The sequence below is a fragment of the Stenella coeruleoalba genome (assembly GCF_951394435.1).
Source record: "Stenella coeruleoalba genome assembly, chromosome: 7".
Classification (NCBI taxonomy): Eukaryota; Metazoa; Chordata; class Mammalia; order Artiodactyla; family Delphinidae; genus Stenella; species Stenella coeruleoalba.
Genome location: NC_137153.1, coordinates 39117470 through 39136741, shown reverse-complemented (window position 1 = coordinate 39136741; position 19272 = coordinate 39117470). Strand labels below are relative to the sequence as shown.

At 38.1% G+C, this 19272-nt stretch overlaps 1 protein-coding gene across 11 annotated transcripts in view; it reads right to left on the bottom strand.

Annotated features, from left to right (window-relative positions):
• Nucleotides 1-14816, bottom strand: part of TUT7 (terminal uridylyl transferase 7) — a gene marked incomplete at its 3' end in the record, with an annotated part of 68586 nt that extends 53770 nt beyond the window's left edge. For 7 of the 11 annotated variants that reach the window (XM_079926079.1, XM_079926077.1, XM_079926076.1 and 4 more), the window contains exons 1-9: nucleotides 14039-14816; nucleotides 13058-13608; nucleotides 8622-8803; nucleotides 8138-8254; nucleotides 7460-7637; nucleotides 5641-5729; nucleotides 3824-3875; nucleotides 2795-2864; nucleotides 1920-2046 (exon numbers count right to left, since the gene is read on the bottom strand). In XM_079926079.1, the coding sequence (XP_079782205.1) occupies nucleotides 1920-2046; nucleotides 2795-2864; nucleotides 3824-3875; nucleotides 5641-5729; nucleotides 7460-7637; nucleotides 8138-8254; nucleotides 8622-8803; nucleotides 13058-13577 (1335 nt within the window). In that variant the 5' untranslated portion in view covers nucleotides 13578-13608; nucleotides 14039-14816. The remainder of the gene's footprint in view (nucleotides 1-1919; nucleotides 2047-2794; nucleotides 2865-3823; nucleotides 3876-5640; nucleotides 5730-7459; nucleotides 7638-8137; nucleotides 8255-8621; nucleotides 8804-13057; nucleotides 13609-14038) is intronic. The other 4 variants (XM_079926070.1, XM_079926073.1, XM_079926078.1 and 1 more) reach the window with 4 other exon arrangements.
• Between the last annotated feature and the right edge of the window lie 4456 nt (nucleotides 14817-19272).

Sequence of the window (19272 nt, the reverse complement as noted above, 5' to 3'; positions counted from 1 at the left end):
AATTGGCTTTGCTCAGTTTAATGGTCCCCTCACCCTTAGCTACTACCTTGAAAATGCATGCTTTGGTCAGAAAGGTGATTAGGCTAGAATGTAGGCAAACTCATTAGCGCTAGCAGAAATAACAACTTAGAAAGCATGGCCTACTTAGTGATGAAGTAGGAGGCTGCTTTCAAAAGACAGCACATTGTGATTATCAATTCACCCAGTTAAGAGTGGGACATCCTCTGTCCCTGTTGGGTCCTGGACCCAAGCAACAGGAACTACGTATTGTTACTGCCATGTCTTAATCGGTAAAGCTTTGGCTTTTCTCTACACAGAATCTCAATTTTATAATCATGATAAGACCTTACATTTTGGGGAAATGTTAATGCTCTCATGATTATTTGAGCATTTCAATAGGATACCATATTTAAAACACTGTAGAAATATAAAGCAAGATCAGATAGTGGCTTTCATTTTTTGGGAGTCTCTGGGTGTATTATTGGAAATGGTATGAGAAGCTTCATTTCAAACTTTCCTGTGCCTGAGAATCACTTCTGGAAACTAGTTAAAAAGTAAACAGTTGGTGGGTCACATACTATTGATGAGATTCATCTTATGAAGCTGCAGCTTCATTTATAAATGCTTTTAGACATTGTCTTTTCCTCAGCAAAGACCTGGTTTATTTACAGTGTATTTGATTCATATGGTACAAAGGTAGGAATATTGTGATGAGTATATTTTCTTGATCTGCAGAAAATGACTTCTTAACCCACTTGTGGGAGTCCTGCACTTTGAACTGACTTTTCACTGATGGCCATAATTCGCCTTAATCCACACACATGTTTTTATCAGCTTTTCCTGACAACCTACATCAAGAATCTTTAAGCAGCGTAATTTTGTCTCTCTTAATTGAGCAGGACAACGTGAACAAGATCCAGCCCCAAACTGAGACTAAGGGATGGGGGGTTTTAGCTAGTGAAGCTGATCAAGCACAGACAACCTTATAAATTCATGAAATAAAGTGAACTTGCTTCTAAGGATGTCAGCTGAGAAATCCATAAAAATCCCTGCTACACAATTAACATGGAAAGAATTATGGTTTGAGATAGACTTGTACAAAAAAATATGATTCTCGGAGAGTTGCATTTTTCTGAGGGTAATAGCTGTGCCATTCTACCACTAGAAAGGGGGAAACGGGAGAGGGACTGACAGAATTCTCTTCTGCTGTTATTCAAACTATGTGTTTTTGAATTTGCCTCCAGCTGATGAGAGTAATGTTAGATTTAGGACACATCACTGAAATGCCAGCTGGCTGCTTCCACTAACAAATATATGGAAATAGCTTTCGAGGTCTTTTTTAAAGCATCAAAATTTTACTTTCGTTTGGTGAGGGATCAGAACTACAAAGAAAAGAAAAAAAATGTAAACACTTGGGCCATAACTCTGGGATTTGACTTACAAATCTAATTTTTTTTTTTTTTTTTTTTTTTTTTTTTGCGGTACGAGGGCCTCTCACTGTTGTGGCCTCTCCCATTGTGGAGCACAGGCTCCGGATGCGCAGGCTCAGCAGCCATGGCTCACGGGCCCAGCCGCTCCTTGGCATGTGGGATCTTCCCGGACCGGGTCACAAAGCCGTGTCCCCTGCATCTGCAGGCAGACTCTCAACCACTGTGCCACCAGGGAAGCCCCCACAAATCTAATTTTTAATAAGCATCATAAAGCATTTTGATCTTTTGAGCAATATGTCATAGTGAAATAGAAACTGAGTTTTCCTTTCTGTACACATTAAAATTTCTGTTCTAATACTCAGATGCCAACTCCCTTGATGTTTATAAATATGCATCCAAACATTTAAGATTAAATGAACCATGTAAAAATCAAAGCATACTGCTTATGCACACACAGAATGTGCATTCATTTAAAGAACTCAAACCTACCTTTGCCCAGTACCTAAATGCAATCACCAAAGGAACCAGCTTTGATTCCAGTTTTCCAAGGGCAGTTAAATGATTTGTTGTCAGACAAGCATTTTCATTTCCTGCACTCACTTTACAAAGAAGACCACTGGTGGGGGTAGAGGGTGAGAATGGGAAGGAAAAAGAGAAAGTATTATACAGGTATCAGGTGTCTTTTACACCACCACCAACTAATTTACACTGATAATAAATACTTCTAACTCACTAAACCTTTATGGGTCATCTCAATATTGTATTAAAAAAGATAGGGCAGCTGTCTTCTGAGTAAACTTTATTTTTCAAGAACTAAAACTTCATGTTTTCATATATCAAAATTATTTTGGGGGGAAAATGCAAGTAAGGAGAATACTGTAAAATCTTTCGAATGGGAGTATGAATTCATCTTTATAAGGGCAAGAGTGTTTTCCCTAGTTGGAGGAATCTGCCTAATGGCAAATCATTACAGCCTACAAACTACCCATTTACAGTGGTAATGGTAATGCTCCAGATGGAGAGAGAGCCGGGTGAACTGTTACTCAGCACTGTTTAAAATGCTTCTAAAAAGGATGGCAAATAAAGGTGATTAGAGCAAGTAAGTATTTGACAGAGGTGTTTTTTACTGAAATGGGTCAAAATGCTTCCTTCCTATATTTTTTCTTTTTAAGTAATTTTACTTTTAAAAACAAACCACTTTTTCCTCTTGTGTTAAACACCAACAGAGGGAGAATGCTAACAGGAAGCTTGTGAAATTAACCACGTAGGAGCTTACAATTCTAGAAACTGGACATTAAGATGGAGTAAAGTACAAGTGCTTTTGGCAAGTTGGTACTTAATAAACAGCTTAAAGAAGCAGAGACCTTTGTTTTTCTCTGCACACCACCACTGGCACCCTAGCGTGGAAATCTGCGTCAACATCAATAAAAGAGTCTGGAAAAAGAAAAGAATATCAGATAGGTTAGTTAACTAAGCCTTTGTTTAAAAGCACAACTAGATAAAGTACAAGTACCAGTTGTGAATTATCTGTTTGACCTTTTGAAAGACCATTACAAAATAAGGTTCTCAAGAGATGATTATGAAATAAAAGTGACTTGAAAAGGAAAAAAGTATTATATTCAAGAATCAAATTAATTTAAAATCCTTATTTTGAAAAACTAATGTCTGATTAGAAATGACTACATTATTGAATTAGAACATTTAAATGTTACGTGGGTAACATAATTAGAAATATGAATAGGACATTAAAAAAAAATTGCTGCAAAAGCTACTAAAATACATGGGGTCAAAATACATATTGACTGAAGTAAGAAGAAATGTTTAAATGTTTCATTCAATCAAAACAAAAAGGATGGGAAAGACTAATTCAAGGGATGAAACAATTGAATGAGGCCTATGGAAAGCACATAAGCCGTCAAGCCCCAGTTGGACATTACTCTGGACAACTGATAAACCTAACTGGGAACAACGATTTGTTGATTCATTCATCTGGGCTGGGCCACACTATTTATTATTTGTAAAGTATTAATTTAAACCATAGAATTAAAAAGATTATCCTTTAGTTTTTTACCCTCAAGAGTAAATTTTACATATTTTGATTCCTTTTACTCTCAGCCTAGGGCTAATATAATCTTTCTAAATTATGTGACATTATCACCAAGCTAAAAGCTTTACTTACAAAATAATTATTCTGCATAGTAGGACAACTAACAAGACTCTAATTAACTTGCTAATAATTCATGGGCATTTGCTTTAGTTTTTTGTTTGTATATTACCCATATAAGTAAATCAAAAAACATGACTTCTTATTTTCAAAGTTTGAGAAATAAGATATTCAAACTATAGACAAAAGAAAAATTTAAGAGCAAAATGTGGAAAGAATTTGGCCTTACCACTGTTCTTTAAACATTCTTGGACAAGTAAGAGAACATCTGGCTGAGACATCTAGGAAATAAATCAGTGAATATATCAAATAATCCATAAGTACTTCTGCTTCACTGAGATAATACACAGTCGTTTGAAATTACCCAAATTCTTTTCCAAATTAGAAAGCACCTTGCGACCAGAGTAAAGGAATTAATCATTGTGCTGTGTGCACACATCAGTCAGACACAGAGAGATGAGCAAAAAGAGGATGAGTGTGGGCAAAAAGAGACCTACTACGCAGTTAACTCCTGATTCACTAATTCCCGAGGTAGTTAGACTCTCAGCAAATCTCAAAGTTGCGGCTAGAGGTTGTCAAACTGTTAACAATATTACTTCTCACTCTGTGAGACTACTTCAACAGATTGCTTACCCGGGTCTCCACTTTAGTCTTGCCTTTCTCTATTAATCTTTGCTCCACACAGGAACCAAAACCACTTAAAATCATACATTAGATCTAGTTGTGACCCTCCTTAAAACTCTCAGTCTGGCTTCTTAATGCCCTTAGGTCAAAATGAAATTCTGGCTTCCTGTACGTTGGGCCCCCAGACTACTCCTCTATCCTAATCTTAAACTATTCTTTCTCAAGGTGCCTTCACCACAGCCCTTACAATTTTTCCCTTTAGCGTGCCTTGAATAGGCCAAACTCACTGTTTGCAAATGATGTGCCCTCAGGCTGAAACACTCTTTTACCCTTTCACTGTCCCCACCCATTTTCATCTTTTAGAGTTCAGTTTAAATGTAATCCCTTCAAAGGTGCCTTCAGGACAGCTATATCTACACTCTTTTATTTTCTCTCACAGAACCTTGTTTCCCTGCATAGCTCTCATTATAATTAATTATACATACATAATTACTTATCTCCTTCCCTAGTATGAATTCCAGGAGGGAGGAATGGTATCTGTTTTGTCCTCTAGAACCTAGTATGGTGCTTGACATATACTCAAACTCACTGAATATTTGCTAAATGAATGAATGACATGAAATCAAAATAACTGCTATGCTGGTAAATTATTAAGCAGAATTTAAGGTTAAAAGAACAGTAAAATCTATTGGTCAGCTGACCAGGTAGCTATAGCAGTCAGGGATGGCAAGGAATGAGAAGTTGTGAAACAGAACATCTGGGGGAGGAGACTAGGAATCATTTTTATTTTTAAGTAGCAACACAAGTAAATGGGCATAAACCATTTGCAAACTGGCCTGCAGGAACCACCAGTAAGTAAATGGATAATCTACCAAAGTGCCTTCCAGTTTTAAAGTTCTGACTTATCAACATCTTTTTGAACCATGTTTAAACCAGAAATCTAGGCTAGGTGTAGTTCTTCAAAAGCATAATTATTTTTACAAGGTGGGTGTATATAAGGAAACTCAGGAACAGATTAAGCTTGCAGGTCATAAATGTTTATATAGATACACAATTTGAAATCTGAAACCCTTTCCTGCCATTGGAAAGTTGACTTATCAAGACAATTTAATCCTTTCAAGTTAACAGACCTAAATTACCCGATCAGATTCACATGGTTAGAAGACCAGTGTCTGAAGAAAGTATGAAAGATCTGTAGAATAAAAAGAAATGTTCTAAAATTGAAGGCATGCAGAAGAACATAAAACAGCAATTTTAGGAAAAAAAATTATACTTTTAAAAACAATGCAGTTTTAGGAAAAAAACATCACACTTAAACTGTCTTCAAGTATCTAAAATATATCTATATATAGCTCACATTTGGGAAAAAAATGAATTTCTGTACCACTCTGTGAAAATTCTAACGTTTCACTTTGTACTTACAATGGCTGGAAATTGAATGTCAATGTTTATATCTGAATTTTTGAAACCCAATCTGCTACAGGATGACCCATATAATCTCAGAGAACAATCTAAAACAAAAAAAATTGAATAAATACAAGTCATAAATAAAGTAAAATTTCTCAAAAGTTATTACAAGACACTGCTATTTCAGAAATGCAACCATCAATTAGAACTACACACAAAAGAAAAACAGTGTTCAAGTCTGGCATAAGCAAAGGACAAGAATGGGTGACTCTTGCTCTTGTCTTCATTTTATTTTATTTAAAAGGGAAGACTGTATTGACTGCAGTTTAGTTTAACAGCCACTCTTTTCATATCAGTTGTAAAACATGTTAAAACTTACTTTACTATTTCATGTTTTGTGCAGAAAATACTATTTGAAATGATTTTTTAAATGTGGAAGTCGAAAAGGGATGCCTAACTTTGTCACACGTTTGTAAACCTGATAGTATGTATATACTGAAGAGTTAATACAAACACTTCACCTTTTTGAAAGCGTACATAGGTATAATTTACTATAAAGATCATGTTTCAGTAAAACAATAATCACAAAAATCAGCATAAAGTTACTTTTCAATATGAATACTCATTGTATTATGAACAAAAAGCTTAATTTAACATAATATAATCCCTTTAGGAAAAGTTTAGAAAATAATTATAGTATCACTGATATAACTTAAAATGTTAGGCAGCAAGAGATTCACAGTTCAGAGGAAGACGTGTGTATGTGTACCACCTATATTTATTTTACAGCATTTTTCCCAATGTTTTACTATTGTTGTGCCAAAAAATTACCCCTTCTCAGCAGGGGACTTTGTATTTTTTTTTTTTCCAGGTTTGTTAAGTCAAACAACTTCTTTGGGTTTTAACAGGTTTTCCATGACAAAGCACATTCAATTTTACAATGAAAATCTATGGCAAAAATCAAAATTACAAATGACTTCTCAGGAGCTTGTCTACAACATAAAGGATGAGACACCTATACAGGGGGATGAGCAGAATCTTGCCCTTTATTTTTTTTAACAGATATATATTAATATGAATCATATACTATATGAATGATCTTTCAGTAGAACAGTTTTATGGGTGGTATGGCGATAAATTCAAATAGTGATTTCAACCCTGGCTGTGGATCAGAATCACTTGTGGAGCTTTCAAAAAAAATAGTTTTCCATGGCTCCACAGACATAACTTGGAAAAATCAATTCAACGCTGCACAAAATCTCTTACAAATTAGTTTTGAAAGCTCATTTTAGATGGTGCAATTCTTTTAAGTGCGGTTAAATAGAACGTTTTATGGACACAGATAACCTGAAAATGACTCCAGGATACTTTTCTTTATTTTAACTCAAAATATTGTGTCAATGTAAATAGGTAGAAAGGTGTGGTGATCATTTTGTAATGTATAAAAAATACTGTATCACTATGTTGTACACCTGAAACTAATATATTGTACGTCAATTATACTTCAATTAAAAAAAGAAACTGAACTTAGAGATAGAAAGTAAATAAATAAATAGAAAGGTAAACAGATATACAAGAGTCCCATGGTGCTCTAATAATACAGGGCATGTAAATGGACAGACACAATGAAACTCACAATGAAGACAGGTTAATGACAACATATGTAAAAGTCTTTGTTACCTTAGGGTAAGCCAGGAGAAACAAAAACATACAATAAAATTGAGAGCTTCAGGACATGGCAAATCAATTTCTATTAGGCAAAAATTACTACTGGTAGGAAAAATGAATGGGGTACTTTTAGGTAGCTAAAAAGAAAAACAAATCTAGAAAATACCTGGTAACTTGTGTTGGAACACATTTTCCATGATACGTTTAATTTCTAGTCTCTGTTCCAAGTTCTCATTGTGTAAGCCAAACTCCTGTACCACTCTGTCAATGGCAATACCAATCGCATTTATCTGGGAGGGTGTAGGCGGGGGTAACGTGGTGAGCAACTCTTCCTCCTGCTTCTCCTTTTAATATCAATGTTGAGATTAAAAATGATTCACACAGTTTTTACCTTCTACCATTCACAGAGACAACACCCTGTACAGTATTCTGGAATATTTTTCTTAGCCCTCCTTCCCACTTTAGCTGTTTTAGTCTTCATCTTATCAAACATGCACACACTTCTTTATGCACATAAAATGATAATAGAGGGAAGACAGGAATAAGGAAAAAGTGTAAAGAAAGAACTTTAGAAATAGCAATGGCAAATTATTTACTTTATTATTACTGACCTAAGGACATATATCTAGGTCCTACCATTGGCTTCATTCATCCTGATACTGTCCTAAGGAAATTCACAAGACTGCCCAGCAAACATATCTGACCAGTATAAAATATTTTGGTCAAAATAAATTCAGCAATATAAGTAGCAAAATTACTAATACCATAATCTTAAGGAAAGTCATAAAGATGACAAGTAATAACTGACAAGTAAACATATTTGTTTGGGTTATAGTAAACTTACCTTAATGTTTTTCTTGTGTCTCTTCTCTTTGATATGCTTATGAGCAAATGCAATGGATTCAATTAAAACATCACAGAGTTTGCAGGTGTACTTTGCTGTAGGGTAGTTTCTCGGTCGCTACAATTTGAATAGATTTATAGAGACATACACATAAGCACATATTTATAGAGACATATAGAGAGAAAGATGTACAGAGACAAAATACAGGTAAACAAAAACTGGCCAGGAGATGATTTCTCATTCACTTTAAAAACTGTTAATATAGTACTATCACTCTTTATCACTATGCTAATAATCATTTTTCAAAAGTAATTCTTAAAAAAAAAGTAATTCTATTAAATCAAACAGTATCACTTTTGACTTGTAGTGCTTAAATACCAAAGTAGGATATATAATTCATCAAAGCACATGTTCCCAATTACTAACAGATTAAACCAAAACAAGGATTTTAACTAACAAATTTTAACTAACAAAAGGCTGTTACCCGTTTCAGCCTGTCAATGCAGTCTCTTTTCAATCGCTCCTCAGCCTGCTGTAAGCCCAGTAGCTCCTTAGTTGAAAGCACAGACTCATCAATCACAGGGCCTTCCAAGTCTCCATCCTGTTCATTTTCCTCATTTCTAGTCCTCCGTGGCTTCCTAGGTCTGGACCTCTGCTTCTTGTTTTCTTAAGTTAGTGGGAAAATATTATTGGCAATACTGAATAACACCACTCTGAGTAAAAAGCAGAACTTACATATTTATTAATGAAATCATGTGATATCTGAATGACATCTGAACACAGAGCAAAAGGAAAGGTATACCTCTCCCGTGGATAAAATGCTTAAATACTCTTAAGCTCCTCACATTTGGACACACCAATCCACAGAAACCACCTTTTTGGAAAACTTAAAAGAATTCTACTTGAACCATAAAATTTGATTTTATCATCTCTTCCTGGTATACTGCTGAGCATACTCAAGCAATAGTAAAAATTATCCTTTGAAGTACACCTGTAATTCTAATGTAATTAATATATCATAATATATAATGTACATGTATCTAACGCTTCCTAGTACACCTGGTATTCTAATGAAAACTATCCACATCTGTTTTCATTTTTTATAAATGAACAGTCTCAACGGAGCAAAGATGGACAGTCTATCTCCAAAGAACTCAGAAATCAACTACATTCTTATCTGGAGTGAAAGTCCATCACTAAATTGTAAATTTAGCATTCATATTATTGGGCCCTCCCCCACATTAATATCAAGAAGTCCAAGCCAAAACTGTATTTACCGAGGATAACTATTACCCATTTTATCTTTACTTTCATTTTAGCTTCTTTGAACGGCCTGCACACTGAGCATATTTCAAAGGAAAAAAACAATTAGCAGTTGAAATAAAAGTTTTCTACAAGTACAGACTAATTCATTTGTTTATAAACCCTGCTGTTAGTTCTACAGTCCTTATAACTAATAAATGAATCTATTCCTTTTTTAAACTTATAACTTTTCAACTTCAGTAAAACTGAAGATGCTTGTGGGACTGATCTACAAAAAATTGTTTTTAATAGCTTTGGTAATTTCTATCAAGTTCTGAAAATGAAGCTACTAGTACCACATAAGAGTAAAATGAAATTCATTTACGCAATTAAAATTGTGATAAGTGGACTGAATAGTTTTTAAATGGCTTACCAAAAATTACTCTCTGAAAATATAAACCTACTGAAATGCTCTGCCTGAGGCAACTGCCATGTCAAGTTTTCAGTGGAACTCATTATTTGTATAGCAAGTATGATGAATCAGTCGACTGAAAAGAAATTATGTCAGGAAAGGGACGTATAGGACCTCTAATTTTAAAAACAGCTATCGCCAACAGCTCTAAAGGAAAAGCAGCAAGCACTGTACTCAAACTACCCTAAGATGAATATAATGAAATTCTGCAAATACAGCAGCAATTAAAAAAAATTAAACAAGTATTAGGACAAATACAGTTGTCTTTTTTTTTTTTAAAGCAATCAAAATGGGACAAATAGAATACTAAAAGGTAAGTAGTCAAAAATGGTCTATTGCTTTTTAACACTCCCCCTACGCCCAATTAAATTATCACAGTCTTTTAAGGACAGTACTCCTGGTCCGCATAAACCTTTGAGATAAGCAATTCTTTTAACTCAGAGGTGTGTCTATTCTCATTTAATTTGCTTATCATTACAAACTCTAAATAACTGCATCTGACTTCAGTTTTCAGGGCAAAGTTTCTTAGGCAAACACTCATTATGTGCAACATCATCAGAGAAGTCCATTGTTAGTTCACAAAACAAAAACTGATATGAAACCAAATTCCTTTTTTCATCTCCTCTCTCTTGATCACAAAGGCTTCTTACTATATTTGCTATCATTTTTCTAGAAAGAGTGACTTTAATTTCCCTCCAAAGAGCACAGTTAACTCCTTATTTTATACACAGAAGTGGATGGCTGCACAAATAGTCTGATGATGACAATAACTGCAGCTACCAATACTGAGTATTTTATCATGTGACAGATGCAATTTAAGCACTTTATGTGCACTGCCTCAGATTAATCCCTACAGTGATCCTGTCATGGATGCTAATATTATCCCCATTATACAGATAGGGAACATGCTGGTCCAAGAAAATAAGTAACTTGTCCAGGGACACATGACTAAATCCAATAAACGGATTTAAAACAGAGATTAGAGCATGGATGGAATTCTGAAATTCATCTTTCTATCTAACAGTATAAGAAAAATCCCTTCTTGTAGCAAACCCATTCACATCTAAAATAGATCAGAACTCCCTACCACTTAGTTTGTTAAAAAAAAAAAAAAGGCAGGAACTGACAAGGCAATACAAACTTCTGAACTGAGTTTCATAGGCCTGCATGGTAAAAACAGTTAAAATCTCATTGAAGGGAATCTAGAAAGGCAAAGCTGGGTATTGCTAAAAAAAATTCTCATAATTACTTAGAGGAAGACTACCTGGCTCATCCCAGGCTTTTTGTAGTAATATGAATTCTCTATATACAGTACTCCAAGTTTCTCATATTTCATTTGCATATGGTCCATTACTCCATTCACAAAGGACAAGTGCATTTGAGCAGATATTTTCCAGCTAAGATCATTAATGGCATTGTCCCAAATATATTAAATTGGCAATCTAGGATATATGAGGAATGAAGTAGGGGCAGTCAAGTAGAACTGAAAAATAGAAAGTTAGCATTAAAAAACAAAGCAACTCTAAGATAATTTTCATTATATCTTCTTGCATCATTTAATAAGATGATTAAGATATAAGTTTGATTTAAGGAATATTAAGATATTAAGTTTGATTTAAGGAATCAAACTTAATATCTTCCTTCCTTATTAAGATATAAGTTTGATTTAAGAAAAATTTCAGTCCCTTTAGTGAGATCCTTTTTAGGATCCTCTGAGTACAGTGTAAAGTTTATACTTTAAACTGAATTTCTCACTACAGTAAGCAATGTTATGCCAAAGCTTAATATTTCTTCATGAAGATTTTTCAAGGAATAGAAACTGAACAGTCCTTCATTTGGAAACTGAAAGCACACACATATAATTTCATATATCGCAAACACAGGACTTTTGGATTGACTTCAACAAAAAGATAGTAAAAATGCAGGTCCTATTCAAAATCACTTAAGCTTTGCTTTTAAGACTAGGCAGAATATAGAATAAGAATATAGAATATAGAATACAGAATAAGAGGTTTTTGGTCTGTAAACAGTCTCTTTTAATATCTATCTGGTTGCAAACTTTTGACCTATAAATCTTTCTTTTGGTAATGCTGCTTAAGATCAACTTTTTCTTTTCTGAAAGACCAACAATTGGTAACTAAATTAGAATGTCCATGTCTCGCCTGGACACAGTAATAAAGAACTACTTAAATACACACAAACTTTTAGAATCGAAACGCCAGAAACTATGAATACGTGTTCAGTTCCCTCTGTCAGATTCCAGGCCGAGTTCATGGCCAGAGCAGCACAGTACTTGATTTCAGTTCCACTTCCTCATCTACCACTCTGCATACACAAGTCTGGATAAATTTAACCTCTCCAGAGACACAGCTATCTGCTTTGTATTGAATAAAATTGTGATTCTACCTTTGATACACCATGACAGAGCACTGCAATTCCTTCAAGTTCTTTTTAGCTTAAAGATTTACGAGGCTGGTTGATTCTTCTGTTCTTCTGTTACATGGACAAAATCTATTCACCTTTTAGAAAAAGGTATAAATAATAACTCTGGGGCAATTATTATCAAGCACATAGGGTGCTTAGAAGGCTTTTGGTTTTACTGAAACTAAAAGGACAAGCTTTTATCTTATCTGAATTTCTGACTTTCTAAACAATGTTTTTCAACCTGTTTACCATGTTCACTTTTGAGAAAAAAAATCTTAAACTATCCTTCTCTAGAGATTGAGATCCACACAAAAGACACATATCCCTCTGTAGCAGGAGATATATGCAGTCTACATCGTGTTTTTACATAGAATAAGTTTTTTTTTAAGCTTTATATTCTGTCGTTTATATTACAGATACATTCATTATTCAAGTACAAAATTAAAATACATAATTTAGAAAACACATACATACCCCTCAGAAATTACGATATCTCCCCAGGGGGATATCATCACCCTCTTCTGTAAAAAGTACCAGTGGGAAATATAGTTTTACTAAAGTAAAATAAGCCTTGTGGCAAAGTAAACTTTTAAAGGGAAATACATGCAACATATTGAAGTTGCCCAAAAAACATGATTACAATCCTTAAAATAATCACATTAAATAAGCAGAAACTATGAAAAACTGGAACTGCGTTGCTGAAAATAATAAAACTCATTTGAATGAAAAATAAAAGACATTGCTGACGTCAGGGTTGTAACTTGACAAGTTGGAAACATTACCAGGGCTTCCTGCTTCCATTTCTGACATAGTTTCGAGGCTTGTCAGGTCTTTATGAAATAGTCGTCTTACAGTTCTGCACCCTCTTCCATCTTGCCACCTATACCCACCTTCACTTTCTTGAAAAGAGTCTCTTCTTGGTCGGTTTGTAACAGGAATTCTAGGTCCAGGTTTGAATTCTCTCCAACTGTCTGAATTACCAGCAAGTTCATCAGATAGCCATCTTTTACTCTGATCTTTGTGGTTGTCATTTATCCAAGCGGGTTGACTGTAAATTGGGTTCTTAAATGCATATGGATTGCTAGAAACAGCATATGGTCCTTTCCTGGGGGTATTCCCATAGTTCCCTGGTGTTCCTTTTTTTTTTGGAAGGCCTTTTTCCATTTTACTGCTATGGCCTTTAGCATAATCATCCATTATTAAATAATCTTGTTGGGGGTGACCCCTTCTGAAATCCTCATCATCTGTAGTCCCTCGCTCTTTAGCACGCCTCACAAAATAAGGTTTTGTGGCATCTCCCATGATCTTTGACTTCAATTTTCTTACTCTTCACCTGGAAGAAGGCATTTTGGAGACCAACTATAACAAGGTATCATACTAAGTTCACAAAGTACCACACATTTATTGCACAGATGCTCAAAAGCTTGTAAGAAACCCTTCTTTTCCTAATTTCCATCACGTTCCAATAATTAGTGCGTTATGCTAGAAGTTAGGAGGCTTAATTCTATAGTATCTTCATAGATAGTAATATAATAGTTAGTAATATCTTCATAGATATTATATAGATATAACAAAAGCTCTTTTCTTCAGAACCCCCCAAAGCCCCCCAAAACCAAATACCTCACCCCAAGCCTATACTTTAGAGAACTCCCCAGTCTTTTAAAAACAAGCTGGCAATTACTTTTAAGTGTTACTACAAAGTAACCGAAACTTTGTAAACGCAGTACATCTCTCAACTCCACTTTTCAGTCCCTTCTACGTACCCCGGCACCTCGGCTCCGCTTGAGACTATTCAGAACGACAGGCTTCGATCTCTTGGGCTACGGAGGGCTCCCGACCAAGGCTCCGCTCCGGTCAGTGGGGCTGGCTTTCTGACCAAGGGACAACTCAAGCTAATCCCCCCAGTCCTCATCCTCCCACCCCAAACAAGTTTGGTTTTGTCACGAACAGCAATTCTCCCTCTTCGATCCCCATGGGACCGCCCCACCCCCGATCTGCCTCGTTTTCCACCCTTTGGGTCGGAGGCGGAGAAACAGGAGGCGTCTCCGCAGTCCTGGCCAAGAAGCCACCGCGGGGACCAGGAAGCAGGAAGTGACCTGCCTCCTCGATAGGGTTCCGGGGTCTCCCCGGCCGGACAGGGGGCTGGGGCCGAGTGCCTCCACCCAGATCCCTTCTTCTCCAGCCCCCGCAGGGTCTGACACAAAGTGAAGACGCGGACTCGAGCCCGACAGCTCAGTCCCCACCGGCTCGGGGGTTCCCTGGACCTCGCAACTGGGGAGAGGAGGCCGGCGGAGGATGCAGCCAACGTATCTCCTGGGCCCGGCCCACCCTCGACTGTGCAGACCGGAGAACCCACCCAAGACCCTCCCCGGACGCGAGTCTGACAGGGACACGGGGGGAAACGGTGCCCGTGAGCACTCACCACCTCCGCCGCGGCCCCCCGCCTCTTCCTGTCCCGGCCGGGCTCCCTCTCCGTGTTTTCCTCCAGCCCCACTTCCGGCGCTCAGCGCTGTCTCATTGTGCGCTATTAGAAGCCGGCCGTGCCCCAGTCCGAGCGCTCCGCCGCGCACGCCGGAAACTCCACCACCCCGCCGCTCCCGCTTCCGCCGCCGCCGCCGCCGCCGCCGCGCGGGCGCATTTTCCGGCAGTCGGGAGTCGGGAGTTGCGTCGGCGTCGGAGTGTAGGCTCTCCGCTCTTGCTCGCTCGGAGCTGTCCTCGCCTGGGCTCCTCTCTCTCCTGGGCTTTAAAAGCACTGGGGAGGTGTGCGGAGGAAGCCTCTGGTTCTCTGCGAGAGAAGCGAAGCCCGCGGTGAGGCGTAGCCGTGTGCCCGGGTCGGGTCGGAGACTCGCTTTGCCCCTGGATGCTCCACTCCAGGGCAAGTTCAGCGTGGGTCTGAGGCCTCGTGGCGCTCGTGCTGTTTTACTGATAATTCGAGTGATTGAACGTCTCAGTGAGGTCTTAATGGCCGACCCTAGCTTTTAAGCCTCCGCTGTTCATCCGGATCACAGTATGGCTCAGAGAAAGAAATGCTGTGCTTTTTTCTTGGATTGTGTACGGATTTGTTTCTCTTAAAAACAAAATCTGGTTTCGCAGAAAATGTGTAAATGCAAAGGATGACCAAGGAGGGCATTCATACTCGAATTTTCAAACGGAGACTGTTTTAACGCAACTAGCAAACAACTGGGTTCCTTTTTTCTCTCTCTCTTCTTTTCCATTGACTTTACCTTCCATGCTATCTGCAGTGTTCTAAACGCTTGGAAAGCCTCGAGCAACTAATAAAATTAGGGAGCTTTGAGAAAATGCAACAGTTTTTGATTTCTCTTTAAGGGTATTTAAATTTAAAGCCATGAGATTCTGTGGGGATAATGGTCTTAAAATGAACACATTAGTACTGGCTGTTGCCAGGCACTGTTCTGAGGGCTTTGCAAATAATTACTCATTTAATCCTCACAACAGTCCCACTAGGAGAATAGCATTATCCCCCTTTTAAAGATGGTGGGCGAAATAGCGTTTATTGTGAAGTAAATGGAACCGCTGGAATCCAAACCCTAATGAGGCAGTCTGTTTTTAACCAATGTCTATACTAAAGGTGATTTAAAACAGGTAGGTACAACTTTTGTACAATGCTTTATCTAGATACTTTGGTTCTGAAAATACATGACAATCAAGCCAGTAATCTGACAGGCAGAAAATGGCCTTTTATGGAGTCCAAAGGGAGTGTGATGATAACATTATTACATTTATTATATGGAAGAGCAGCACCACCACACCCAGCCGAGTAACTCTGTATGGAACAACCGGTTTAGGAAAAGTCACTCTTGACTGTCTAGAGTTCTAGAGGAGCAGTAGAGGACACATCTTTTTAAGAGTTTAAAATATTTTTTATTTGCATTTTCTTCAGTGTGTTTCCCAAAGCCTAACTTCTATTCAAACTGTACTTTTAAGATTCATCTTGAGGATAAATGAGGCTCTCTAAAACAAGATGCAATACTAATCAACAGATATTGACAGGTAAGATACCTCTTTCTGTCAATATTGTACTGTAATGGGAATTTAAATTGGTCATGGAGTTCATAAAATCCAGTTGAAAAGTTTGGTTTGATTCTTTTTTGGATGTCACTGGAGGGAATACTGATTTTCTCAGAATCTTTGCAGTGATTGTGTCATGGTCCAGACATATTTCGAACAATTTGGAGCCGAAATATGGGGGCTATCTGCCTTAGAGGTCATTAACAAATTACAGAGGGCTAACAGGATCCCGTTTCTGCCCGCCGCAAAGTCTCTTAGTTTAAATTGTTTCAGAACCTTATATTTATGACCTAAGAAGTTGTGTAAAGTAAAGGAATTTTATTTCCAGTGCTTGTTTTCAAACCTTAGGAAAATCAGTGAGCTAGTATACGCTATGAACTAAAACCTAGACTGTGCTGTTCCAGAGTCAGCCATTTATTTAGGGTCATTCATCCGTTTCATTTTTTTCAACAGATGTTGAATTCCTGATATGTGCCTGATATATGAGAGAAATAGTCACAGTCCCTGTTTTCAAAGTGTTGAAAAATATGGTAAAGGTAAAAAATGTCCTGAAATTGAAAATTTAAGACTTCACTTAGATGAATGTACTTTTTTTCCTCCTAAATTTGAGCTAATGTTACTCTGGGGCTCTACTTCCCTCTGGGAACTATGGGAAAAAAAATTTAACTTGCCAGTTAACATATCTCAAGTCTTTGCTAATTTAAATCATATCTTTGATGGTTTGGTCTCTTGGGTAAACACCCTATTGTTCAGATTTCCTTCTCCACTTCCTTTGCATGCTATCTGGAGATGTGATGATCTGGAGTCATATGATTGGAAAGAAGTGTGCCTAGATACACATCCACAGGCTCTTTGAGGGGGTCCTCTTGCTTCTTTGGTCTTTCTAGGCTCTGTTCTTTGCCTTGTTGCTGGATATCTGATGCTGAGGTCTGAGACTCATGGACTCGTGGTTAGTTCTGTCAGCGTAGTCCATCTCCAGTGGTTCGCTGTTGCCAGCTTGGACCCATCCTACTACACGTGATGGCATCATGCATCCCTCTTGGGATCTAGCTGCAACTCCCAGGAGATTTTCATTGTGGGTGGTCCACTACTTCCCTCCCGTTGGCAATCTCCTGGCTACTTTGCTGTCTGTCTTCCTTGGCATCAAAAAGAATCCAGAGGGGCTTCCCTGGTGGCGCAGTGGTTGAGAGACCACCTGCCGATGCAGGGGACACGGGTTCGTGCCCCAGTCCGGGAAGATCCCACATGCCGTGGAGCGGCTGGGCCCGTGAGCCATGGCCGCTGAGCCTGCGCGTCCGGAACCTGTGCTCCACAATGGGAGAGGCCACAACAGTGCGAGGCCTGCGTACCGCAAAAAAAAAAAAAGAATCCAGAAACATCTGGATTCTTTTCAAGAACACAAGGAATCTCAAGTATACCTGAAAGTGCCAATTTCAGTTCTCTGCTTGACTGTCCTGCTGTTATTTTCACACTCCTGAAATCATCCCATGTTTTTCTTCGGTAGTCTACTTTCCCCATGTTCCAGTCTGGGGATGGGCCACATGTTTCAAACTTTTCCCTCAACTAATCTTACTCTCTGAGTGATGGAAAGTTCTGCTCCCCTCCCTGTTGCCATGGAGACTAGCAGCCCCATCTTTCCTTCCTCTCCCTAGTTCCAAGTTTCAGCTGCCCCTTTTCCCATGGAAACTGAACACCCAACTCCCAGCTATTTCTTAGGTCTCGTTGCCTGCTTCTCATCTTCACAATTATCAAATGCTGCACTCTAGACTTTTTTAGGTTCCCCACAGCCCTGCCCCCCACGGCTTTCCTGGGGTCGAACTTCCCAAGAGGCCTTTGAGTATCCACTGGACCAGGAACCTGAGAATATCCCTGGGCTCATGTGCTACCCCCTAAAACCTGCAGCCCTCCCATTGCAACTGAAAGCTGAGGGTTACCTGAGGCTTTTAGAAGTCATCTCTAGGCCATCTTCATCTTTACAGACCCAACCCCCAAAAGACACCAGGAAGCTGCTGCCTCTCTCCTTGCCAAGCAGCCCAGCACAGATGAAGTCCTTTCTCCCAGCACTGGACACAGGACAGTGATGGAGAGAAATCAGGACTGGATTATTCAGAAGAAAAAAAATCCATATCTCCTTCAAAAGGAGCTATAGCTAGTGGTGGGTAGGTCTGTGGCAGTGTTGGTGATACAAAGATGGGAGAGGAAGGAAGGAAACTTCTACTGATTGTGTAACCACTGGGCTGAGCACTCAGTACTTGTGTCTGATTGTCTTCTCGCAGTTCTGCAATTTGTGAGTTAGTTAGAAAACTGAGTAGTCCTAGGCTTATGGTAACATGGCTTTACTGGCCTATTCACAACGTCACCACAGCCTTGTAGACTTCAGTGTTTATATTCTTTTTACTCTACCATGCACCAAGCTCCTGTCCCCTGACTGAGCCCTCACACCGTCAGGAGCTGGTGTTCCTTTCTGAATTCTATTTTTGAGACCACTCTCTGCAACTGCGATTCATTAGTCTCAGGCTATAGATCCAGCTCTGCCTCTACTTTGTTTTGATCTTCAGCAAATTACCTTCCCTCCTGATATTCAGTTTCTAACTGTAAGCCCAAGACAGGGAACGTGATGCCAAACATCCAGTCACTATTCCTGACTGATCCTGAAAAGCTCAGTTATTCTCGTGAGTAATTTATTTTGGGGTGTGCATTTAAATAATTTGTTTATATGTTAATAATTTGTTTTATTGATTATTTTAAATCTAAGTAAAAAATTACATTTTATATATTTTGAGGTTTTATTTTTAGATTTATCTTCTATTTATGATATTAAATTCCTCTTTATAGTTGTGGTATAAAATCTTCTTTTAAAATATATAAATTAGGATAACACAGGGAACTCTACTTAATGCACTGTAGTGTCCTAAATGGAGGGGATATATGTATATGTATGGCTGATTCATTTTGCTGTGCAGTAGAA